The 25,860-nt window shown below is 32.8% G+C and overlaps 1 protein-coding gene across 4 annotated transcripts; it reads right to left on the bottom strand.

Moving 5' to 3' along the window:
- Positions 1 to 1,025: 1,025 nt before the first annotated feature.
- LOC134715904 (uncharacterized) lies at positions 1,026 to 23,150 on the bottom strand. Of its 4 annotated transcripts, XM_063578458.1 has the most exons (8): positions 23,128 to 23,150; positions 22,448 to 22,530; positions 13,741 to 14,902; positions 10,099 to 10,140; positions 7,271 to 7,529; positions 5,841 to 6,051; positions 4,310 to 4,495; positions 1,026 to 1,686 (listed from the first exon to the last, which is right to left on the bottom strand). In XM_063578458.1, the coding sequence occupies exons 1-8, from the start codon at positions 23,135 to 23,137 to the stop codon at positions 1,402 to 1,404; spliced, it is 2,238 nt and encodes a 745-aa protein (XP_063434528.1). In that variant the 5' UTR covers positions 23,138 to 23,150; the 3' UTR covers positions 1,026 to 1,401. The 4 variants fall into 4 exon arrangements, with proteins under 4 accessions (XP_063434528.1, XP_063434529.1, XP_063434531.1 ...); XM_063578459.1 differs by lacking the exon at positions 10,099 to 10,140; XM_063578461.1 differs by lacking the exons at positions 22,448 to 22,530; positions 23,128 to 23,150 and adding an exon at positions 19,501 to 19,639.
- Between the last annotated feature and the right edge of the window lie 2,710 nt (positions 23,151 to 25,860).

Genomic DNA, 25,860 nt, shown 5'->3' on the forward strand with positions numbered 1-25,860 from the left:
CATTTGTAATCAAATACTTCTTTTCTATGTATGTTGGCGTTTGTTTATCTGTTGTTCCTTTGTTTTCTTGTAATAGTTGTTACGATTACCTCGGTTTTAGTTTGTAACTCGGATTTGTGTTCTCGCAATCGATTTATGACTTTCGAACAGCGGTATGCATATTTGTGCCTTTTTTATCATACAATTGTCGTTTGTTTTTGTTACATTACATTGTTTCTGTTGTTTCGTCGTTTTTCTCTCATAGTTGATGCGTCTCCCTCTGTTTTAGTTTGTTACCCCGATTTGTTTTCTCTCAATCAAATTATGACGTCCGAACAGCGGTATGCATACTTGTGTCTTTTTTTTTTTATCACCGTGATCAACCAAGTTTTATTTGAACAGGTTCAAAGACACAAACAATCGCTATCTAGATACAAAAAAAGAAGGCGAAGGATACCAAAGGGATATTCAAGCGTTTCTGTGAGTGTAGCAATATCGATTGTTTTTGTTGCACTTCAGTATTTCTGTTGATTCGTTGTTTTCCTCTCATAAATGATGTGTTTCCTTTGATTTTAATGTGTTACCAGAATTTGTTTTCTCTTTATCGAATTTTGACTCTCGAACAGCGGTATACTGTTGTCTTTTTATCACCGCGTTCAACCAAGTTTCGTTTGAATAGGTTCATAAACACAAACAAACGCTTTTGTCTAGATACACGAAAAAGAAAGGCGAAGGATAACAAAGAGGTATTCAAATTTAAAAGTCGAAAAAAAACCTGACAATGTCATTTAAAAAATCTATCGAAAAACGACGAAATGAAAAAACAGTACACAAAACACAACATACAGTACTAAAGACTGAGCGCATGAATCCCAAAAAATTGGTGGTGATCGCAAGTTCTCCAGAATGGTATTCATATTTCGCTCTACGTGTGACAACTGTCGTGTTGCTCAAATGAAAACAATCGAGTATTATTTACTCTATATGTTCGGTCCAATAGAGGTAAACATTTTACAAAAAAAGGAAGGAAAAAAAGGAAAGACTGATTTGCACATTGACAAATTTCAATTGTATACGGGTAACTGTTTTATTTTCGCAAAATATTTATTCAGTTGAATGAAATAGTTAAACTGGATGAAATGATTATGACGAAACATTTAAATATGTATATAAATGCATATTGTAAATACAGTGTATCACAGAAATGCTTTACTCCCTAGTCAAATCACATAGAAGGCGAAATCAGGAAACTGCTGATACGTTCATCTCGTAAAACAAACAGTATTACTCAGTGATATTTCTGCCAGCCCTTAATTACCAAATAAACTAATCCAAATTCCGGGTTGACATACATATACATATATATGGTATCATCATTCTGTAACCTCCTTTGAAAACCATTGAACAAAATGCTATTTTGTGCTACGTTATCACAACTCCTTTGCAGACACAGTGTCCACCGTAACCTTCTGTTAATCCAGGCCAAATGAAAGTTTGAATTCCATCGGAATTAGAATTTGACGAGTGAAACCTGGTGTGTATATCCGGATTGAACTTGCGAGAGTCATACTGAATTACATATGGCGGACTTTGAACTGTTAGTCCCCATGCGACTCGAACACTAGCAGTAATATATTTATGTAATCCAATACAGTCTTTGAGACATGGGTAGTCAAACAGTGTGGCATAAATCTGTCTGCAGACGTCCTACAATGATACAATCAATAACTGTATGTGACGAAACATTGATTTTACATTTTTGATGTCGAGATTAATTACTGCACTTAAGAACTTTTGTACCTCTATTTTTGTCATGTGTACCCATTATGTCTGTTTGCCTTGTTAACACGTCTTTGTTAATACATTTATAATGGAATTTGGTGCGACTGCCATACAAATGAGAGGTTTAGCTAGCTTTAAAACCAAGTTTAATCCACCGTTTTCTACCTAAGTCAGGAATATGACACGTGTTAACCAATCGTTTGGTGTGTTTGAGCTTTTGATTTTGCCATTTGATTAGGGACATTCCTTTTCAAATTTTTCTCAGAGTTCAGGTTTTTTTTTGGTTTTTACTTTTTGCCTAGTATTAAGGTTTTTTTTGCGCATCATATACTTGATATTTTTATATCTGACTAACACTGAAACTGTTTATTAAAATGTGTTCAAAATACTGACAAAGTAAAATACGTTCAGTTAACTTATTTATCTGCATATCTTGATTGATGTGGTGTCTTGAACACAACTGGTTAAAACTATCTGGATACTGTTCTCCGGAAGAATTTAATTAATTTCTGAAAATTAAATGTTTTCAAAACACGGAATATTCCAAGGTTGACATGGTAATGAAATTTGAAAAATCTTTCTTGTTGTATGTTTTCTATAGAATCAAACGCCTTTTATATCTGGATCCTGGATAATCATAGGTCTGTTCTTTGTTCCTTTGGTATTTCAACCAAAGATGAAGAACTGGATCTTCCATCACTGTATTGGATACCTAAACTACATAAGTGTCCTTACACACAGCGGTATATTGCTGGGTCTTCCAAGTGCTCCACAAAACCTCTTTCTAAATTATTAACATCCATTTTATCAGCAATCAAAGACGGGCTTCAAAGTTATTGTGAAACTGTCTATTCTAGAGGTGGCGTGAATCAGATGTGGATACTTAAAAATTCCAAAGATCTTTTAGAGTACATACAATCTAACTCTCTTTCATCTTGTAACAGTATTAAAACATTTGACTTCTCTACTCTTTACACAAGTATTCCACATTCCAAACTTAAAGACAAATTAAAAGAGTTGGTATTACTTTGCTTCATAAAAAAAGAATGGCCAACGTAGATACAAGTATCTTGTCTTAGGGAGGGATAAATCCTACTTTGTAAAGAATCACTCTGATTCAAACAAAAAATTCTCTGAAACCGATATTATCAAGATGCTTGTTTTCTTGATTGACAACATATTTGTTACGTTCGGAGGACGTGTTTTTCAACAGACTGTCGGCATCCCAATGGGAACAAACTGTGCCCCTCTACTTGCTGACTTGTTTCTTTATTATTATGAGGCGGACTTCATGCAGGAACTTCTTAGGAAGAAAGATAAGAAGTTAGCAATATCCTTTAACTCTACTTTCCGCTATATAGATGACATTCTTTCACTAAACAATTCAAAATTTGGTGACTATGTGGAACGCATCTATCCCATCGAATTGGAGATAAAGGATACTACAGATACAGTTAAGTCAGCTTCATATCTTGACTTACATCTAGAAATTGACAATGAGGGTCGGTTGAAGACAAAACTTTACGACAAAAGAGATGATTTCAGCTTTCCAATTGTGAACTTTCCATTTCTAAGTAGCCACATTCCAGCAGCACCTGCATACGGGGTATATCTCTCTCAATTGATACGATATTCCCGTGCTTGCATTTCCTATCATGATTTTCTTGATAGAGGGTTACTGCTCACAAGGAAGCTATTAAATCAAGAGTTCCAAATGGTGAAGTTGAAATCATCCCTTCGTAAATTTTACGGACGCCATCACGAGTTGGTTGACCGTTATGGAATAACCGTTTCACAAATGATATCGGATATGTTCCTTACGTCGTAACTACAATCCCCTTCCCTTTCATGAATTTGACCTACCGAATTAGACTATTTACCGGATTTGTAATCACATAAGCAACACGACGGGTGCCGCATGTGGAGCAGGATCTGCTTACCCTTCCGGAGCACCTGAGATCACCCCTAGTTTTTGGTGGAGTTCGTGTTGTTTATTCTTTAGTTTTCTATGTTGTGTCATGTGTACTATTGTTTTTCTGTTTGTCTTTTTCATTTTTAGCCATGGCGTTGTCAGTTTGTTTTGGATTTATGAGTTTGACTGTCCCTTTGGTATCTTTCGTCCCTCTTTTATATCTTAGCTATAGATAACTAGTAGGAAAATTGATGTTTTTTTTTACACCTGAAAGACACACGAGAGACATTAAAAGTCACACAGACCGTGTGGTTATTTTCATTGGGCAATGGTCATTTTTCGTGCACAAAAAATGTTTTTGTTTCAATATAATGAAATTTGATGCGACTGTCATACAAACTTGAGAGATTAAGCAAGCTATTAAACCAGGTTTAATCCACAATTTTCTACATAAAATCCCTGTACCAAGTAAGGAACATGACAGTTGTTATCTTTTCGTTTGATGTCGTTGAGCGTTTGATTTTGTTATTTGATTAGGGACTTTCTATTTTGAATTTTCCTCGGAGTTCAGTATTATTGCGATTTTACTTTTTTCAGCCACAGAGGTTAAAAAACATTTCTCCTACAATACATTACCTGTGTGACAACAGTAAGATCATATCGATGTGACGTATGCTGGAGGTAGAGGTTGAGTTGTGATTCCATTTTCTGCGTGATATCATCAACAGTGTTCTGACTAGCATCGGGATGAGGAAGATTTAAAACATGGCGTAGTTTTCCTTTAATTTCATGAAGCATTTGTTGAGTGTCACGAAATGAAAGCTAGAATGAATAGGAAATTCTTTAAATCTATGGCGTCAATTACAAATTATTATATAATTAAGGTTAAATTGAGAATGAAAATTGTTTAAAATTATTATATTGCCTCAAATTGCAATATAATACTTCTGTATATATAATAGTGCACTTTTTCACTTCTCAGTCTCTATGGGATATTTCTAATGCACTGTCAATTTCTAGTGTGTCACAAAACAAATCAACATTTTCTGGACACACTTTTATGCAGTGGGATCCCAAATAAGTGACGAAGTTTAAATTATTTCAAACGGGAACGCTAAAATTCAAATCTTTTAGATACTAGTGGACAGTGGACGAGTAATGTAATGAGCAATTGAGTAATCTCGAAAGCTTAAAAGTGTAAATTATGAATTACAATTTTTTATCGCATGCTGTAGTTGTTGATATTTACGATATTTTAACACTGTTGGTGTCTCATTGGTAAACAAGCCAGATTTCTTTATCATATATATGCAAAATGAAAGACAGTTCGTGGTTCTGTTGTACTGTTTTTGTGTGCTGTCCTATGTTGTTTAAAGTGTTCGTTTTTATTCCGTGGTTAGCATTTAGAAATGTACTATTGTTTGTTGGTGTATTTCACTCTACTTGATGTTCTTGCATTTATTTGTACTATGTTTAAAGTGTTCGTTTTTATTCCGTGGTTAGCATTTAGAAATGTACTATTGTTTGTTGGTGTATTTCACTCTACTTGATGTTCTTGCATTTATTTGTACTATATTCCTGTCATGTAATGTTATCATTTTAGTGTTGTATTTAACTTTGCCATAAAAGCGCGAGGTTTGGTTGGCCAAAAGGCCAGGTTCGGCCTCCATTTTTTTTAATGTCCTGGAAATGGACAATGGTTATTTAAAGTTCGTTTCTGTGTGTTGCAATTGTTTCACATTAGTGTTCCTGTTGTTACTTTGTTCTACTCCTATAGTTGATGTGTTCCCTCGGTTTTAGTTTGGAACCCGGATTCGTTTTCTCTCAATCGATTTATGACTTTCGAACAGCGGTATACTACTGTTACCTTTATTTTGTTTTGATCTTAATTTGGAAGTAGTTGTTATATCTGAAATGAAATTTGTGATTACAAAATGTTGGAATTATGTCAAGATAAAACAGGGTTGGACAAGCATTGACAAAATAAAGTATTCAGATAGAACATTATTTTCCACCTCCATATCATACTAACAACTTAGAGTATCACACCAAAAATCTTTTCTTCATACATTATCACAACTATTTTGTATTTCCCATTATGCAGTTAAGAATAAGGTAGCATGCTACAGATATGCATTACTTGATCATACTGAAAAGTCAAACGTACCACAACGACAGAAAATAATATTTTCTCTTTCAGTAAAGATAACTCTCCTAGTTCCTCGATACTGTCCAGAGCATCAATTGCGTCCATTCGTGCATCACTATACAAATTACCATATTGTCTGACTAATTCAGTAGGTCGATTTTCTCCGAGATTTAAATCCTCAAAATGTTGGTTATTTGTTGTAAATTGAGTCTGCACTTGATCTGCCAGTCTAAAATTAGACAATTATGTTAATTATGAATATATAATTGCTTGATTCCGTGTTCGCCGTTCTTTATAAGGCCGTCTTTTCACGGCCTTCAAAACATTTTCAATTGGACTGTATATTGTTACTTTTCAATACAAAACACTTATTATTTAATTTGAAATGTCATTGTCAAAATATTGGTATAACTTGTTTCTTGTTAATATGTACTTTTGAATGAAAGCTGTTGTTGACATAAAAAAAACATTAAGCGTCAGAGTATTGGTTCTCTGCCATCTTGAGAACTACGTAGTACTTGATTCTCAACAAAGAAATCGTTTTGAATCCAGTAATAATAAAATGCTACAAAATTGTATGTTTTAAAATGAAACATAAACTTTAAAATGACACATATATTTATGACATCATTTATATTCAATATTGTTTTCCAAGTTTTACGTTCTTTTTGAAAGGGGAAATTAATAACTGTAATGATGTTAAGAACCGTTCAATTTAGGCTCTTTTTTCGATATCATGTTAAGTCCCTGCTGGTCGCTCAGTTCAATTTGAAGCACATAAATGATGACTTGAGTATCTGAGCAATACCGTCAAAAATGTAAATGGAAACATATATGGAAAAGTAACATTTGCTTGTTGAGAGCAGGGAACCTGTTAGTAGTTTCAAATTAACGAAAGAAAGCTCAACTTAAGTATGTCACTTGATTGTTTTAGTGTAGGCTTGACTGTTTGATTGGCGGTGGTTACTTTTCTTAGGGTTAGATGTCGTTTTTGTACAAGAAACTAATGATACCAACGTATGCTAACGATTTCAGTCCGCCTGACACTCAAAACAAACTAGTCATTATTTGCACTAGGGTCCAAGAGACTAAAATCTAAATATCGTATGTAAAAGTTGGAAGTATAATAACCAGAATGAATTAAACAGGACGGTCACTGAAATCGCAATATCGAATCTTTCATTCGCTGTTAGATCATCGAGTTTAATTTTAAAATTGACGCCTCAAACGTTGGTCTGGTCATATAATATACGTATGAAATCGATTTCAATGATCACGACTTTTACGCTGGAAAACTGAACACGAAAAAAAGTTAATGTGCATACAAACCAAAAGAACATTGTCTTGGCTGAATATATATGCAAGTTCAAGTTAACGTACTACAGTAACTTCGGGATTTTAAAATGATAATACAAATATAACATATTTTAAACATTTTATCAATATACCTATCCGTTAATTCTTGCTCGTGTTCTTGTAATCTTTTTATTTCCTGTCTACTTGTTTCAAGTTCCAATTTTAGATTCTCCACTTCTTTTTCGAGATTTTCCATTTTGTTGTCATGATGATGAGAGTGTCCATTTGTCAAACTATGACCGTTTACATGTGAGAAACTGTGTCTAACTGGTCGTGAATATCCGTTTGTAGTACCATTTAATGATTTGGAATTGAACGGAAACGGTCCTGATATGATAGAAGGACGAAGACCTACAATAATTTCCAAGACGTTATCAAGCATGTAAGCACATATTTTATAAGAGACACACACTGTATTGCATTCAATTCAAAAATCATGTAGAAAGCATGAACATAGAAGTTAAATCAAATTATTAAATAGTTTTGAACAATTTTCTGTACTTTTGAATATCTTGATGTGGGATTATGACCGTGGAAGGTCTGTTTTGACCAGAACTTTAGTTATGATATCTTAAATAAAGTTATCAACACAATGTGTATTTAAAACTGACTTTTTCTTAAGATGAAACATAACTCGTTCCTATAAGGAAAAAAATACAGGCTTTAACTGGAACGGACCAACAGAAATTATTGTAATGCAACTTGAAAAAAGCACATGGTACATGTATATATGAAAGAGTAAAATGGCAAATAGGCAAAAAAACAAACAATGTATGTTTATTCCGAACGACAAAATATATAACTGTAGAAAAAAATCCAAAAAAATATTTTGATAGAGGATTATGTGGCATCATATGCATACGAAAAACAAGCTAGCATCATATGCATACGAAAAACAAGCTAGCATCATATGCATACGAAAAACACGCTGCTGTCGAAAACATATGTAGCATTAATAAATCCTGAACATATTGATGTCAACGACACTTTTTTCAAATTTTATGCCGATGGCACAGCGAATTTGACACACATTAAACACACAGCAACATTAGGATGCCACATTATTGGTTTTGTATCTTGTATAAATTAAGTCACCAACTGCTAGCAATATAATTCAATACATTTCGATCTAAGTGAGTTAATACATTGCAATATTTAGAACCCAATAAGTTATGATGCCATCCTGTTATAATCTATCGAATATAATTATGACGTTCCCCTCCACTAATATTTCAGCAATCAAGATTATGACCTTCATTTAGATCTAGAGCTATGATGACTTTAAGGTATGCTTCACTAAATATGACTTTGATGGCCTTAAGCAATAATAAAGCATACGTATTTCAGATGAGCTTTAGTTAGATGTTAAAGTCATTAGAATGAAATTCAAAACAGTGTGGCTGTGGCCATTGATTGACACATTAAATTCATTCATTGACTGGGACAATTTAGGTGAACGTTTGTATGTAACGACCACTGCTCACTGTGTACTTTTTAAAGACACTTAAACTATGGGGTCACCAAAGGTTCTCAACACCTTAATAAAGTAATTCGAAAAATATTCAATTATATAAATCAAAACATAAAGGTTATTCCTGATTAATTTTTCGAATTATTTAATAATTAAATGCGTTAAGAAACCTTTAGTGACCCCACAGTTTAATTGTCTATCGTAGGTACGTCGTGAACAGTGGTCGTTACAGACAAACGTTCACGTAAACTGTCCCAGTCAATGGATGAATTTAATGTATCAATCAATGGCCACAGCCACACTGTTTTGAATTTCATTCTATTTGGCCTGGTGTCATTGGATATGATCAAATTGATATTCGATGTACTGATATCGTATATTCTGTCTAAAAGCAACATCATGCGGATTTCATTATTTGAAATTGAACAATTATGTCTTTTTTCTACAACAATAATGAAAACCACAACTTCAAGGCAGATATGTACTATAGTAACATTATTTTTTCTTAAGTTACATGGGATAACGAAGACATATACAAAAGCATAAATTACACATTTTTTTTAAAAGACATGAACTTGCTTTTGGAATGCATTGTTCGTTGGTAAGTAATTTTATGACTAAGACTGATTTTCAAAAACAGTGTGATTTAGCATAATAACTGTTTAAATGCACAATTATTCACCAACACACATTAGTTCATACAATATAATACTTAATACTGAATTACTGCTGCGTTCAAATTTTGAGAATAACAGATACATCAATTGTAACAAGGCTATTCATAATAATGTTAAGTTTACGTGTTAATCAAAAGACATTTAACCATATTAAAATCAAAATCGTTGGTTTTTAACCTAAATCCAATTCATAAAAGAAATGTTAGTTATTACTTTCGATTTTAATTGATCTTATAAGAGTTCGCTTTCTTTCAATTTTCATATTTCATCATGCTACCTTTATTTTGATCAAGGTTTGGTATCATGTTTCTTATAGCAGTATAGCTAGCAGCTTTTTTGTTTTTGTCAGATTAACAGAAGTTACAACGGACGATTTGTCAAATGTTTCAATCATGTATGTGGCTATCATCTAAACAGCTTCGATATATTTTCTATAATATGCATGTAACAGAGTCATTATCTAGAACATATTACTGTTTTGTAAATCACATACTGTGATCTACATTTTTCGTCCTAAGTGTTATATGAATCAGTGCGCAAAAATCTTAACTATATAGATCTATGCATTTAGCCATTTTAATGTTAGTTACTATAATTGTATCTATTAGTTCCCAATACATACATTATTTATATACATATCATGTGCAACCATATATAAACAAGACCACCAAAGCTGTACATATATTAGAAATAATTATATGTATGTATTAGAGCAATTTGTTAATAAATATTGGATTAATTATCATAACAAAACCGTGTTTTTACAACTGACCTTTTTTGTCTGTTCGTAAAAATCCTCTACCCGTACTGCCGCCTAACACATGTATATAAATATTTTAATGATATGCAGTTACATGTCCACAATATTTATGTATTCATATGAAATCTGATTAAGATTTGATAACTAATGTAGTACTAATAAGTTTTTTTGATTCATCGTAATATAACATCCTCGGTGATACCTCGATTCCTTTGCGGCTCAAGTTGAGCTGAGTCTTTTCTAAGACTTTAAATTTGTAATTGAGCCTGTTTCTCCGGTTTGGGGTTAGAGAAAATACTGGTCAGTGTCAGAGTCGGAATAATGTGTTTGCATAGTGTGTGATATGTCTCCCTGCAAACTGGTAGCAGTTTTGGCCTGACACGTTGACCGTCCGGTGAGTGTCGGTCTCGTGAAAAGCAGAGTAGCATTCCAATATCTCATTAAGATGTGTTGTCTCAATATCCATGTACTATTTGTCCCTGGACGTAAAGTATACATAAAGCTAGGTACGAACGATTTAGAAACTTTTTAAAAATGATTGAAAGTAAACGCGGGTATGAATGGTATCTTAAAATATTCTGGAATAAATAAACTCATCATAGATACCAGGACTTAATTTTGTATATACGCCAAATAGAGTACAACGAAGTCATAGTTATTTCAATCTGATGGCTGGTTTAAATCAAAACGTTCATGTTTGAAAAAAATAATAAGTTGATGTACTCTAGTCACAAATGTCCAGTTGGCTTCATAAAGCAATCGAATAGTTTTGCCATAGTATGGACAATGGAGATGGACATAGTATTTTGAATTTATCTAGAAGATAATTTAGGTAGGAGAATGAAAAAAAAATGTTCTAATGTGTTGATTTGAAATATAGACATTACATGGCCAGAAAGTTCTTTTAAGCCAGTTATTGAGCAACCTTTAATCAACCTGGAGTATACATATTGACACAAAATTCCAAAGAAACAAAGGTCACCTTACATTCCTAACAGTGCACGAAGGCTTTTATCTTACCACCAGAGACAACATTTATATATTTTAAATTGAATTCATCAAATCTACAAAACACAAGAAACACTTTTTCAAAAAGAGTATGAGCACCGCATTGTACAGTGATTGCTGGCAAATGATACTTAATTAATGTCATGGAATCTATTTATGAAAAAAAAACTAGAACATGAAGCTCTGTCTTTGTAGAAAGGCATTTAAATTGACAATAAGAGAAAATAAACCTGTCAACGACCGCACAACAATAACACTTTACACCAAATTATCAAATGGAATTTAAATAATTACGCTGTTCCTCCCCTCCATATCAAATTAAACTTTTATTACATTATTTGATTATAATATTATTAACATAGCTGGATTAACATTTATTCAATTAAAATTGTGTACAAAATAGTTGAATTGGTGCGAGCAAACTTTTTTTGATAATCCATTACGCAGATTCTTTGGATTAAAGAGTAAAAATGAGTTCAGTTTGATATGATATCAAACAATATATAATAATATAACAATAAAAGATTAAAACTGAATTCTAACGCTTCAATAAACAATATCAAAGATATATAGTTAGTTTTGATGTGATTTGTCGTTTAAAGACCAACTAGACTAAATGGTTTCTTTGAGGACCAGCAATAACTGAATAAAGTTGTGTTCTGAAAACAAAGCAAAGAAGCTTAAGCTTCTCGTGAGTGGATTGGTGTAAAGATGACCTATAGATGGTGCATATTTAATCTTTGTATGAATCTTTGACCTTTGACCTTTGATCTTGACCTTTAAAGTTTCCTCTCATAATAGGTATATATGTACTTAGTATGGTTGCAATCGTTTATTTTAATATTCTGTAGAATGTTAAGTCAATTTGTATTACCTATCAACTTGAGTACATGCAGTGACCTCAAAGTCCTCAATAATATGTCTATCATTATTTGTGACCATATATTCTTGTATGCTTGAAAATTGATGTGGAATTGTATTGAAGTTAGCTAGCTTCTGTGAAAGTGACTGATAGACGGACTGACGGACATTATAGAAATTTGCAAATCCTGCTCCTTCTAGCTTCCTCATATACGTGGGGTATAATGAATATGAAGGGCATACTTTTATTCAAAGGAAAACAATCTTAATTCTACTTTGATCGTGTATTTAATGAAATGGAATAAGAGACACTTAACAATATTGAAAATATGACACATAATCGTGTTATAATGGAAGCCTTTAATGTTCCAATATAATACTGTACGTCAACAGAAACAAACAGGTGAAAGTTTCCTAATACACATTTTATTACTTCCTTAGCTATGTTCAAATTAGTCCGCTGAGAAAATATTTAATTAGCAATTAAATTAAAATTTTAAATCGTTTCAACTTTTTTTACCCTTTAGGATAGAAAGCACTTACAAAAATTAGACTTATCAAGTACAAATCAGATATCGAATTTTTTGCTAAATGTATTTCTGATACTTTTTTATTTCCCAATACATGAAAATGTAATTAAATTTCAGTTAATAGTAACAGTAAAAAGGTACACACAAATGACTGGTATGTTGTTTATGTATTGAATTTTATGATGAGAAAATTGGTTCCTTTTGAAGTGTAGAAAGTCAATACAAATAAATGGAGTTTAAGCTATGAACATATTGAAATGTATCAATATGATATGACTTTGATTTTGAATATGTCAGGCCAGCTGAACTGCACAGATATCTGTCATACTTGTGTTAAACGAATTTTTAAGATTGTTAAATAGCTGTGCATTGGATATTTAAATATGCAGTCGCACAGAATTCTTTCTTATTTGACTTGAACGATTTATGTTATATGTATGTAGTATTTGGTATTCAAAACTTTCAGCTGTTTTTTTCTGACTAATTTGTCCTTTAATGTACAGCACACATACCTCAGACAGCTTAAGAGTCTGTGAAAGGACGCAATGTGAACAAGTAGACATGTTTACACAAAGTGCTATTAAATAATAAGTTTAAATTTTGCATTTTTTTCTATGATGATCAGAAACACCATAACAATGATTTAGTCTGTTGAATCATCCAACAAAACCTTAAATCGAGTCAAGTTTGAAATAGATCATGCTAAAGGATTCAGTGAGCAAAAACATTGGCCTCAATATGTCTAATGTGTGGGTATCTTCAAATCACAGCTTGGGTTTAAATTGATATTTAGACATTTTAACACCTGTTATCAAAGTTTTACGCTCGGACAATTTATATCTTTGAGTTTAAAGTAGATAATACGACGTCTTAATCTGGATAAAGACCTATTTGATGGATACTTGATGCTCTTTTGTTAAGGAGATTTAATAAATAGCAAATCAGATTGTTCTACGTAAACTTTAAAATAATGATGTGTATTTCCTTTAAAGACAAACCTCGCAAAATGCGACTTTGTACAGACTTGAAAATTAGAGCACTTACCGTGAACACAGGTATATAACATATGTATATACATATAGTTGCAGATATCAACGTTTTTTTGTTCCTTTGATATAAATCGTTTGCCCTTTCCGTGAAGAACTCAATGACATATGTTTTGATTTTCTATAATACTGATAACCTTTTAAAAAAAAAGACGTAGAAATCAAAACGTGGGTATGTTAAACTTAATAAATACCAGAAATAAACTCACCATTTGTTTTAAGAGTAAAAAGCCCATTAAAATTTGAAATTGTTTTCATTCTGTCCATATGCGTAACAGGAGAAACAATATCCTCATCACTAGATGGCGCTTCATCCTCTGTTGGTGCTTCTTCCTCCTCGGCTACTTCCTTCAAAAGTCGAATGATTACTGCGTACCCTTGAGAGAAATGCTGGAGCGTCGTAGACATAAATGCGTCTTCTGGAAGGTTTTCACACGATTTCCTTAGTTCATTTTCATGAAACATCGATATTTTATCGTATTCAATCCGTTTCTCCAATATGTGAATGAGTTTTTTTAAATACTGGTTTGTAATTGCAGGTTCGATGATGTTGTATACAGTTCTGTTTTTTATTAGACGACTTTCAACTTCATCTCTGCTCAGTTGCATCAATCTTTGATGACTGACCAGAGTTGGTGCTTTACCAAATGTTATAGAACTTGACATCGGATGTTTTGCTGACAAGCTTAGTTCGTCTAACTTTTGCAAGGCAGTTTTGTACTGATTTTCAACTTTTTCAATTTCAAGTTTAAGAGAATCGTGTAAATTCATAAGCGAACCACCAGAACTGTCAACAAGTCCATGCTGTCCCAAATGTTTTAGACATTTGTCCAAAGCCTTTTTCTTCTGTCTCAATTGTTGTCGTAATCCGGGTTCCACAGATGACACCACTCGGAGAATATTCCGGCAGAATGGATAATAAACGTTGGAGTTTTTTTCTGTCGACTTTGCTAAAATAGCAAAACATGTAACCATCCTTTTAATCAAAAGATCCGTCCTAATATGTTCTTTAGGAAATTCTTCGTCTATTTTATCAAAAAGCTTTACGTATAGAGCTTCAAGAATGGACAAGCTGTGTGGCATTGAATCATACAAAACTTCGAGTGGCACTTCCGCCAGAATATTTCCCAAAGTCACAGAATTCATTCTTCTAATAAGGGTAGCACATTCATCGTATTTTTTCGTTTCAAACAACAGAGCAATTTTTCTCAAGGCAAAGTTTGGTGTTATTTCAGTTGACTCCATTGCCAATGTTTCTTCTGGAAAAGACTGAGCCCATCGCACATTACGCCATATTTTCTGAACTCTTTGTCGAGGTGTCTTCTCTGGTCGTATTCGCTCTGCCATCCTTCCCGATCCAGAACTCTCCGTCTTAAAATGATAAAAAGACATTTTAGAAAAAAAGTTATCAATTCATGTCAAGTTTTCTTGTCAACTTCGACCTTCAAAATACTTCTCCTTAGAATTTTCACATGTACACTTGTTTAAAAGCCGGATCTTCAATATATATAATTGTATGTAAAAATGCTTTCTGTTGACAATCGTTTAATCTTTTTAATAACGTAAAACAATCTCTCTTGTTCGACCAACTCTATAACTGAAATATTAACTTAAACCTATTCAGATTGACGTTAAAAACCAATAAAATAGGAGATGCAATGCAAGATTTCTTTGTTCGTCAACTTAAAATTGGTCGTAAGAATCAATAAGGAATTTAAATTATCAATTATGTATGATGTAAAAATTAATAGTTCTGTTAATTTCTAGTCAAAACATGCAATATTGTATTTTAATATGCGACTTTTTAGTTGTTTATTAAATTATTGAACAAGCTTATTGCATTTTACCATGACTGGTTATTATAATCATAAAGCTTTTTGCAAATTAATGCATAAATTCATAAAATGAATATCAGGTCAGATTTATATCTTATTGAATATATATTTCAAATTATTTTTGTCATGTGTGCATCTCATAAATAGTACCTTATAATGCCACTGTGATTTTGTAAGTACATTTCCAAATAATACATTATGTAATCGTAATTTAATTAAGATTCAATGTTGTAATTTTATACTTCTTTTTCAGGTTAGGACGAAGGTTGGCGCATGTTTTAATGTTTGAACTAACTGCATTTGTTTGCACCTGTCCTAAGTCAGGAACCTGTTGTTTAAAGGTTGTCATTTGTTGATGTTGTTCATAAATGTTTCTCTTTTTTATAAAGATGAGTCCATTGGTTTTCCTGTCTGAATGGATTTACACTAGACATTTTGACTGTTTTTGATATGCCCTTTTGGTGTTTTTTTTTTAGTTTTTTGTCACGAGCATGCATACCTGATAAAGATCATATCAGAAACACGAACATGTTATTATTTCATATTTCAAATTCCTTGGATAAAAGTAAAACTGTTTTACAAACCTATTTTGGCTCTTTCATTTCTTCATAATAGTACATTAAACTACTAGTAATATAAACTATCAGTACACACAAAGCTTAGGCAATTTTCCTCTGACGTATTTTGTTACAAAGATGAATGAATAAATAGTATTATGAAAGGTGCTGAAGAAATAAAACCTCGTAAATAGTTTTGGAATGAGGAAAAATAGTACCATGTTATGATAAAGAATAGCAACATGCAGAAACTCCTAACATAACTATGTGGCAATTGTCTATATTGTTTAAAAAATACGAAAAACATTTTTGTGAGACTTACTTCGGCCGAACTATCTTCCGTGTCCATAGATCCCATCTCTACTCGTAAATAATTTCTAAAAGGTTTTTAACAATATTCTATACAGTCTTTTTACACTAATTTGTCAGAGGTGTGAATATAAAGTTTTATCTGGTCATCAGACGTATCTGTAACATACATTTAACGGTTTTCCATAACCACGGGTGGCTCAATTATTTCACATTCATGCCTATACAAGTAATTTTGTTTGAATTAAAAGAATTAAATTCAACCATGATATTGTTATCATTCAAAGAAGACTTTTTGACTTTTAAAAAATAGTTTAAAAATAATTTGATCCTACAGCGAATTCTTATTCGACATATAGTTTGCATCGAGAGCTGGAAATAGCGTAAGAGTCAGATTGAGGGGTAGATGCCGGGCACGCTTATGGCACTACAGTATTTTATGGTTATTGCAAAGACTTTTTACAAGTCTCAATCAAAACGTTTCCTTGACAGTCCCCTCTCCCTTCCCTTAAACAATGGTCATGTAATGCATGTAATGCAAACCGGCTTTACAGCTAGTATGCTCCGTATTATAAATGTTAAAATACTCCCTTATTTGCGCAACATATACATATGTTTCAACTATCCTGCTCGGGTCATAAGTTCACCCATCTGCCAATAAACACGACGGCATGTCATTGAACTCTGGGGTTCAAAAAGTTAAAAAAAAAAAATTAAGCACCATTTCATTGGTATAACCTCTAATTACTTGTAAATTGAAACGATTGAGTAATAAGTAACATTAACGATTCTAAGGAGGTTAAAGTTGTAACTATGTATCCCCAGGGCCTATAGATTGGGTTCAGATTGAAAATCTGATAAATGCCATGTTAAGTGGCGTTTAGACTTCGCTACTATACTTAAATAATTCAAATTTTTACAAAAGCCATAAATAAGTGATTTTCAGAATGTAAATAAATTTCCCACATTTCAATAGGTGTGCTTTCACACGGGTATCCTATTAACTTGTTTGTGTCAACTTTAATTGTAACAGTTTGTGTATTCGGTATCAATAGCAGTGTAAACACAATTATAGTGTTGGTTATTTGTTTTGGGAAATTACAATTTTCTTTCAGCTTTTAAACTTTGTTTAAGACGATGGAATGGAATATATAATGAGTTTTATCCAAATCTTATAAACAGTGAGAAATAATTAAAATATGCAGCTACGGTTATTTAGGATGATGCAACACTGAATAAAAGGAAATGTACGATACAAATCAACAAGACAGTAACCCAACTCAGCGTTAAAAAAGATATCCTGTCAGGACAAATTTATTCCGATATTTTTTCAGACTATTAAAGAATTTGGCATTCAATAGGATGATTGACATGAAAATAAGTGAGATCAATATTTAAATTTTCAAAGTCTCTCTGTAAATGTCTTCTATTGGCCGTTTACTTCTGCATTTCGCTAAATTCACAAAAGCATAAAATAATTTGATTACATTTAGGTCCACTATGAAGTTCTCAGAATTTCAATGATTGTTTTTGAAAATGATGTTAAAATCGATGGAACCCCCCCCCCCCCCCCCCCCCCAAGAACATACAACATACAACAGAATATAGAATATCATATACTGATCATTGATTTTGATAATCAGCCCTTAAAGGTCATTAACCCCAACAATACAAAATTAGTCCTAGGCAAATCTTAGCTTCGTGCTCGGTTCTGTCAACTTCGGACCTTTGAGACGGTCGTTCAATAGATATAGGAAGATGTGGTGTGAGTGCCAATGAGACAACTCTCCATCCAAATAACAATTTAAGAATTAAACCATTATAGGTTAAAGTACGGCCTTCAACACGGAGCCTTGGTTCACACCGAACAACAAGCTATAAAGGGCCCCAAAATTACTAGTGTAAAACCATTCAAACGGGAAAACCAACGGTCTAATCTATATAAACAAAACGAGAAACGAGAAACACGTATATATTACATAAACAAACGACAACTACTGTACATCAGATTCCTGACTTAGGACAGGTGCAAACATTTGCAGCGGGATTAAACGTTTTAATGCCTTATTATAGATTTAATTTTGAATAAGTATGAATAAGTATATGGACTATTTTCTGTGTCAAACTAACAGTATCGAACAATAACTAACCTATTTCACGAAAAACGTCATCATTTTAATGTACCGCATCTAACCTACAGTAAATTGTTCATATGTATACAATAGTGTCGTTCAATAACTGCATAGGTATTTACTAAAATTTCAAGCAATACAGATTCTTCAATAGAAAAGATTGAAAGCCTTCTATTTCTCCAATTTAAATGATATTTTCATAAATGCTGCTTTGGGAATGTGCAGGTTTTTGTTACTTTTGTCAGGCTTATAGAACAGACCAGAGTTACATGGTCTACTTGATTACTGTAATTACATTGTTATAAACCACACTTTTATGAACTAATATAATAAACAAAAAATCAATTATCACACGAAGTCAAATTCGTTGTCCACATATTTATTTTCTTACCATTTAAAAGACAGAAATTGTGAAAACGAAAACAATAATCTGTTCTTTAAATATTGACTCATTCCTAAGCAGATCATACGCTTATATACTTTCGTCTGGAAGGGTGATAAAGCTTATTAACTTTATAATTCTGGTAGCAATAACTGAATAATTGAAGTATATGTAATAAGTAATTTAATTGGTGTCAATTTAAAATTATTAGAAGAAAACAATCACGCAACAATTTAACGATATAAGCAATGGGTCACATACATCTGGAATGGAACCAGAAATTAACTTTATCAACATTTATTGTATAGTAGATAACATATATAGATCACAAAGGAAATAGTAAAATAATTATAAGGTTATTTGTTTATTTATTAGTCAAATATTTGAATATTTACTGTTTATACTTTATTCAGAGAGTAAATGTAAAGACAATCAATCGAAATGAAATATAAGCTTACCTGAAAATGCAACTTCTATATAAGTTTAAAAAAAACTTTAATTAAATCCGTCTCTTTTTTGCACTTTTAACCCAGAAAATATTGAAATTCCATCGATATTGTTCCTTTTTAAACTTTGAATCCCTACTGAATAAGAGAATTTTAATTGGTATTACTCAATGAAGATAAATCTTAAAAGGCTGTCAGTGGAGTAATGGAAAAGAATTAATAAGCCAACATGTTATCATTCTCATCTACTTTATCAAAGATTAAAAGTCTTACTCTAGTCTTATATTTAGAAAAGTAAATATGTTTACCTCTGAAGTTGAAAAGGTAGGCATTTTAAGAAATTCCTTTGTCGCTAGATACACTTAACATCCTTCAGAATCTCCGATACTAGCCACCGATTTGTCCATTCAGTTCTGACAGTTAATGTGAAAATTGAAATTATCTCCCCTTTTTTCACTCAACCGTTTTAAAGTCATTTGACCCTGGTTGTATTGTTTGTTCGTCTTTTATCGTACAATAGATCGACAGATATCTGTACATAACATATTTAAAACAAATTCCATAATGGAATTATTATGTAGGTAAAGAAAAATAAACAAATAAAATGAATGCACATTTTTTGCTCGAATTACCACAAACAAATTGCTTATGAAAATTTAAAAGACGTCTAGTTATTTAGAATAAGGAAAAATATATAAATGTTGATATTATTTCAATAACGAAGTGGTGATGGGTGCTACAAATTTATAAGTTGTGGGTGTCAAGAATATTTTTCAAAAGCCTGAAAAGGGAATCTATTGAAAAAAAAAAATTAAACAAATAAAATGCACCCCCTCCTTTTTGCATCAACACACAAATATAAATAATGACTGCAAACAATTGTTTTTAGAATCATATTCAAAACAGTGTGGTCCTGGCCATTGATTGACGACCTAAATTATCCCATTGACTGGGACAGATTAGGTGAACGTTTGTCTGTAACGACCATTGCTCACTTCTTACTTATTATAGAATTTAAACTGTGAGTTCACCAAAGGTTCTTAACGCCTTTAATAATAAAATAATTCGAAAAATTATTCAGGAATAATCTTTATGTTTTGATTTATATTATTAATATAAATCAACACATCGTATTATTCCGGATTCGTTTTTCGAATTGCTTTATTTAGGTGTTGAGAACCTTTGGTGACCCCACAGATTCAGTGTCTTTAACAAGTACATAGTGAGCAGTGATTGTTACCGACAAACGTTCACCCAATCTGTCCCAGTCAATGTGATAATTTAGGTCGTCAATCAATGGCCAGGACCACACTGTTTTGAATATGATTCTAAATTAATAATGAAATCCGAGTACGCCTTAGAACATACACCATTCTGTTCCATCATCTATGTAATGGCGTATCGTATGAAGTCCTCGGTGATATACAGAAAAATTGTCAATTTTGGTCTATTTCCGACCGCGGGAGTAACACCCTTGCCAAAGTGGGGCGTCCGTTTAGATGTGGCGGATGTATATTTAGTTAGTTCGGTCAGAATGGGGACGCTTAATCCGATGCCTCTTGTGGGAAGAGTGTCACGCTCTCTGCACGTTAAATACTCTTGCAAGAAGGGTTGCTTAGCCTAGGTGGCCTGTTGGAAGGATATCTTGTTTTCACTATTCAGCATACCTTTCATTTTAATGTCCCACCCAGCATCCCATGCATAACCTACCTATTGTATCTATTGCAAAAAAAAAACCAATTCGTATACACAGAGACATATATATGTGTATATATGTCTCTGGTATACATCATTTTCGAAATATTTTCAACTGGTAACTTTCTGTGAATTAATAAGTCACTATAAAATCATGTTTATGTCATCGATCTGTATCATTTTTCTTTCTTTTAGAGGGTAGGAATTGAACGAAATCTGTAAAGAAGGGATGTCAGATGCAAGCTATTTAGTGACCAAATATTTTCCCGAAACTTATAATACTTATCTTGATCCTCTTGACATTAGTTCTTTACAGATAAAAGCTGCTTATGGAATCAACTGTGCCGATTTCGTGAAGATTTTTAATGTACATGTATGCAATAACTCGTTGCGGATGTTCAGTCAAAACAGATATCTTTGATAAATTTTTTAAGGTGCTAATATGTATACCCAAAACTGAATCGATTCTGAAATCTATAGCACTGACATCTAATACTAGTTCTTACCAATCGATTTCATCCACAAGTTATTGTTTTTTAAGGTTTTCCTGATGAATTAATAATTAATTTGCTTTGAATTATGCAATTTAGGACATGCGATGAACTTGGCAAATACATGTCTACTTTTCGTTTGAGCTGTTTTAAAAATATCCATATGGCTTTGTATTTTAAGTAACGTTAGTAACCATATCAAAAAGGCGTTGTTGTTTTCAATCATGATTAATATAAATCATAGATTAACCGTTCACCTAAAATTTCAGATTTGATCAAATATCAGAAGATGTCTTTGGTTCGAATCATTATTATTTCTGTTGTAATGTTTTTGACACACAATCACAAATTTTAGCACGAAATGCATGTATCTTCAAATCTTAAATTGAGCAGTAAAGAGCATAAAGTGTGTGACTAAACAGTAAAAAGGGGATAGGTAGGGAGTCGGGCACTTAAGCAACACTCTTAAAATAGAATTCTTAAACTTAAAAAATAAAGGGAAAAAATATAAATAAGAAAGATGCTATACATATGAGTATGCAGATTGGGTTATATTTGTTCCCTTTTATTTAAACAAAAATACAATTCCCCCCACATTCAGACACGCATTTTACATTTTGTTCTGTCGTCCATGATATAGAAAAATGTTCAAATTAGCTTGTAGCTGATCTAGTTTAGAAAACTCTTTCGTTTTGTTGAATAATATCACATTGGAAATATAAAACTCGAATATGATTTATACTGTATTTGAAATAAAAAGCAAATGTATTTCAGCTATGCTATAAGTATGTCCTAGGTTACTTAGAGTTATTCCCCATTAACTGAAATGGATATACATTTTGTAGTGATACACATGTATTTGTTTATGTATGAATGTAAGCTTTAACCTTCGTGATATTTCATATATGTTGAAATATATATATGGCTTATACTTTCTACTATACAATCAATCAGAGACTTTATATATATAAATAAGTATATGAAGGAAAAGGAACACTATACTAGATCTATGTTAAATATGGAGTTATATATATGTATATGTGAGTATAATTGCAAATTTATACTCAACCTTTAATAGTATAATCCTATTATCCAAATTCGTTTTCATTCTACACATCGTTAGATATTTCCGATAGGAACCATCACTTGCAGCTGCAATACCAGACAAAACAAATACTAATTGTTCACACGAAACCTCTAATCTTGATTTAAGTTTAATAAGAAAAGGAAAAATAATTTTTGGTAAATTGACATATTCAATCTCATGATAGAGAAGGGTGGGAAAAAATGCATACCAGTCAGTACTTATGATACGCAGCTACACATATCTGACGTTAATGCCATGGAATGTCAAAAAGTTCGAAGATTTCGCATGTTATGCTAACTTGAAGGTTAAAACAATGGCACAAACATTAAGTGCATGGCTACTAATGTGATTTATTCATAGGTCTGTAACCCCTTGCCGTAGACACATTACACCATTACCCCACTAAACTCCTTCCCCTCTTCTTTTTGTTGTTATTCATACCAAACATTTTTCAAGACGATCATATGCAACTATATTTTTTTATTGATCGCCTTAAAAAAATATGTTTCATTCTAAAAATTACAAACTTATTTATCATTGACGAACGAAATAACAACTATAAAACAGTTAGACTAACACCCTTTCGCTATGATTAGAATGTTTCAACTATCGTGTGTACATTTACAGAAAATCCTGATTGAAGAAAATATTTATATTCTTACCTCTCAACATATTAAATCTTTGACTTTCTTATTTCTAACATGTAAAAATAATTTGACAAACAAATTTATTTGACAGTATTTACGGACATGATTTTATGATATTGACAGTTTATGAGAGTTGTAATAAAGTTGTACGTCAACATAAACAAACAAAAATCCATACATTGATAAGGTAAAAGACCATGTACAGAAGTAAACATATTTGGAGACCACTTTTATAGAGATAGACACTATTTGATCCGCTTTTATTGATGATCTTTAGGTATGGTACGTAGCTACATGACCAAACAGGACATAAGATGAATAGCCAAAATGAGCATATGCTTCTGTAAATTGAGGAAATAAAAAAAAATATTTGAACATAGTACACATGTACAGTTAGCCAAACACATACATTCTCCTACCTTATCTCTGCTTTGGAATAATGTCACTTGTCGCATTGGTCTGTGTTATCAAATAGATCTTCTATTTCAATTTATCATAAGAAAGGACAAATGCATAGAAAACATTCTGTTTATGTCGTGTTTGTTTGGTTCATTGTTTGTAAAGCTCAGACTAGCAATGAACACCAGAATGGACGACTCGATGACCTTGAAAAAGTAGTGAAACTTATCCAACAACAAAACCAGCGTCTAGAAGAAATTGTCAAGTTTCAGCAAACGGAAATAGAAGAGTTGAAGATTCAGCTTTCAATGAAAAACGACGAACATTATAAGGACTACAAAATCGTGTCTCGGTCCGATTTGAACAACATTATTAAAGAAACAGTATTGAAAGTGTCACTCGAAAATGGACTATTAAATTCAAACGACTCAGAAACTGGAAGCTTGGACTATAATCAACAGGTTCTTAGAAGAAATCCCGATACAAAAATTAAAATGCATGATGATGACATATCTTATAAACTAGGTATAGTGCATCAATACATCAGAATTTCTGAAACCGTGAGAGAGAGGTGACCTCAGGTAAGTGTATTGATATAAAAGTTTTAACGATATACTCCGACAAGTGTTAAGCTGGGGTCAAACATTCACGATTTTTACTGCCGTCCTTGTTTGGAACATTCCCGATAATAATTTGTTCTGATCAAGAATTTGTAAAAACATTTATTTAATCACGAAAACAATCAGATATTGTCCAGGAAGCGTCCGTTTCCATCCAAAGCCGTCCCGATTATTCCGTCCTAAATCCGATTCTATTCCGATTTGCATCTTTCCCATGGTTTAAAACGACCGAATCTATTCCGACAACGTCCCGATTCTGTCGAATGCGATACGACAGACATCAGACAGTGACCAGACGCTGACGGATCCGTTAGAAAACTGTCGGTATATTTGTGATGATCAGATACTGTCAGTCTGTTGCACCGCATTGCAAACGGCTTTGTCTGGACTCAGTCGTATCGTGTTCTGTAATTGTCGGGACTCAGCCGAGAGTATTATTGCCGAATTTCGTATAAATAACGAAACGGTTCGCATTTGGGATGCACTCTGGACTCATTTGTAAAAAAAAACCAGCAATGCCAAATATATTTTTGCATCTCCAGATCATGCACGTCCCACAGGACACCGTCCATAAAACAATACAGTGTTACTATGTTGATCCGATACAGCAGAATCTGTCACGACATTGTCACGGTTGTAATCCGACTAGACAAAATCGGATGAGTTTTCCCGAATGTTACGGGACGCACCTAACTGTCGTGGGTGTTTGGTTGACCTCTCCTATTCGCAGAAAACTGGTATGAACGTATAACACAGCTTTAAACAGAATAAAAATAAAATTGAGAATGAATATTGGAAATGGGTCAAAGAGACAACAACCCGACCAAAAGAGCAGTGAAAGACCACCTATGGGTCTTCAGCACAGAACCTTAGAGGGTTACTGCTCACAAGGAAGCTATAAAACCATGAGTTCCTAATGGTGAAGTTGAAATCATCCCTTCGCAAATTTACCGGATTTGTAATTACATAAGCAACACGACGGGTGCCACATGTGGTGCAGGACCTGATTACCCTTCCGGAGCACCTGAGATCACCCCTAGTTTTTGGTGGGGTTCGTGTTGTTTATTCTTTAGTTTTCTATGTTGTGTCATGTGTACTATTGTTTTTCTGTTTGTCTTTTTCATTTTTAGCCATGCCGGCGTTGTCAGTTTGTTTTAGATTTATGAGTTTGACTGTCCCTTTGGTATCTTTCGTACCGGTATGTTTCGTCCCTCTTTTAGTAGAAAGACAAACAAAAAGCCATTAGTCAGTAAAAAGTGTTCAACACAAATCATAGATTTACAGGTACTATCTGCACTACTCTGTATCCACCATATCCCTATTACTTTCTTGAAAGTTTCTACAATTACTGAACTTCTGTCATCTCTTTCTGGATTGATCAATTATATAAATCTTATATCATATATCATGAAACAATATGAATATACTTTGTCCTTTGATCGGTTATTAGATATATGAAGATGTGATGTGAGTGCCAACGAGACAACTCTCCATCCAAATAACAATTTTAAAAAAAGTAAACCATTATAGGTCAATGTACGGCCTTCAACACGGAGCCTTGTATTGTATAGTTATCAAATTGGTTAAAGCTTGAATCGGTTTGAAGATAATTCTATCTATTATAGATTTTTTTTTCTTTCAGGAAAACCTATCTATTCACCGAATCAAGCTGTCGCATTTTATGCTTATCTTAGCCATGACGAGAATGCACCAAGTGTACATCATCCAA

This window comes from Mytilus trossulus, chromosome 4, assembly GCF_036588685.1.
Source record: "Mytilus trossulus isolate FHL-02 chromosome 4, PNRI_Mtr1.1.1.hap1, whole genome shotgun sequence".
Lineage (NCBI taxonomy): Eukaryota > Metazoa > Mollusca > Bivalvia > Mytilida > Mytilidae > Mytilus > Mytilus trossulus.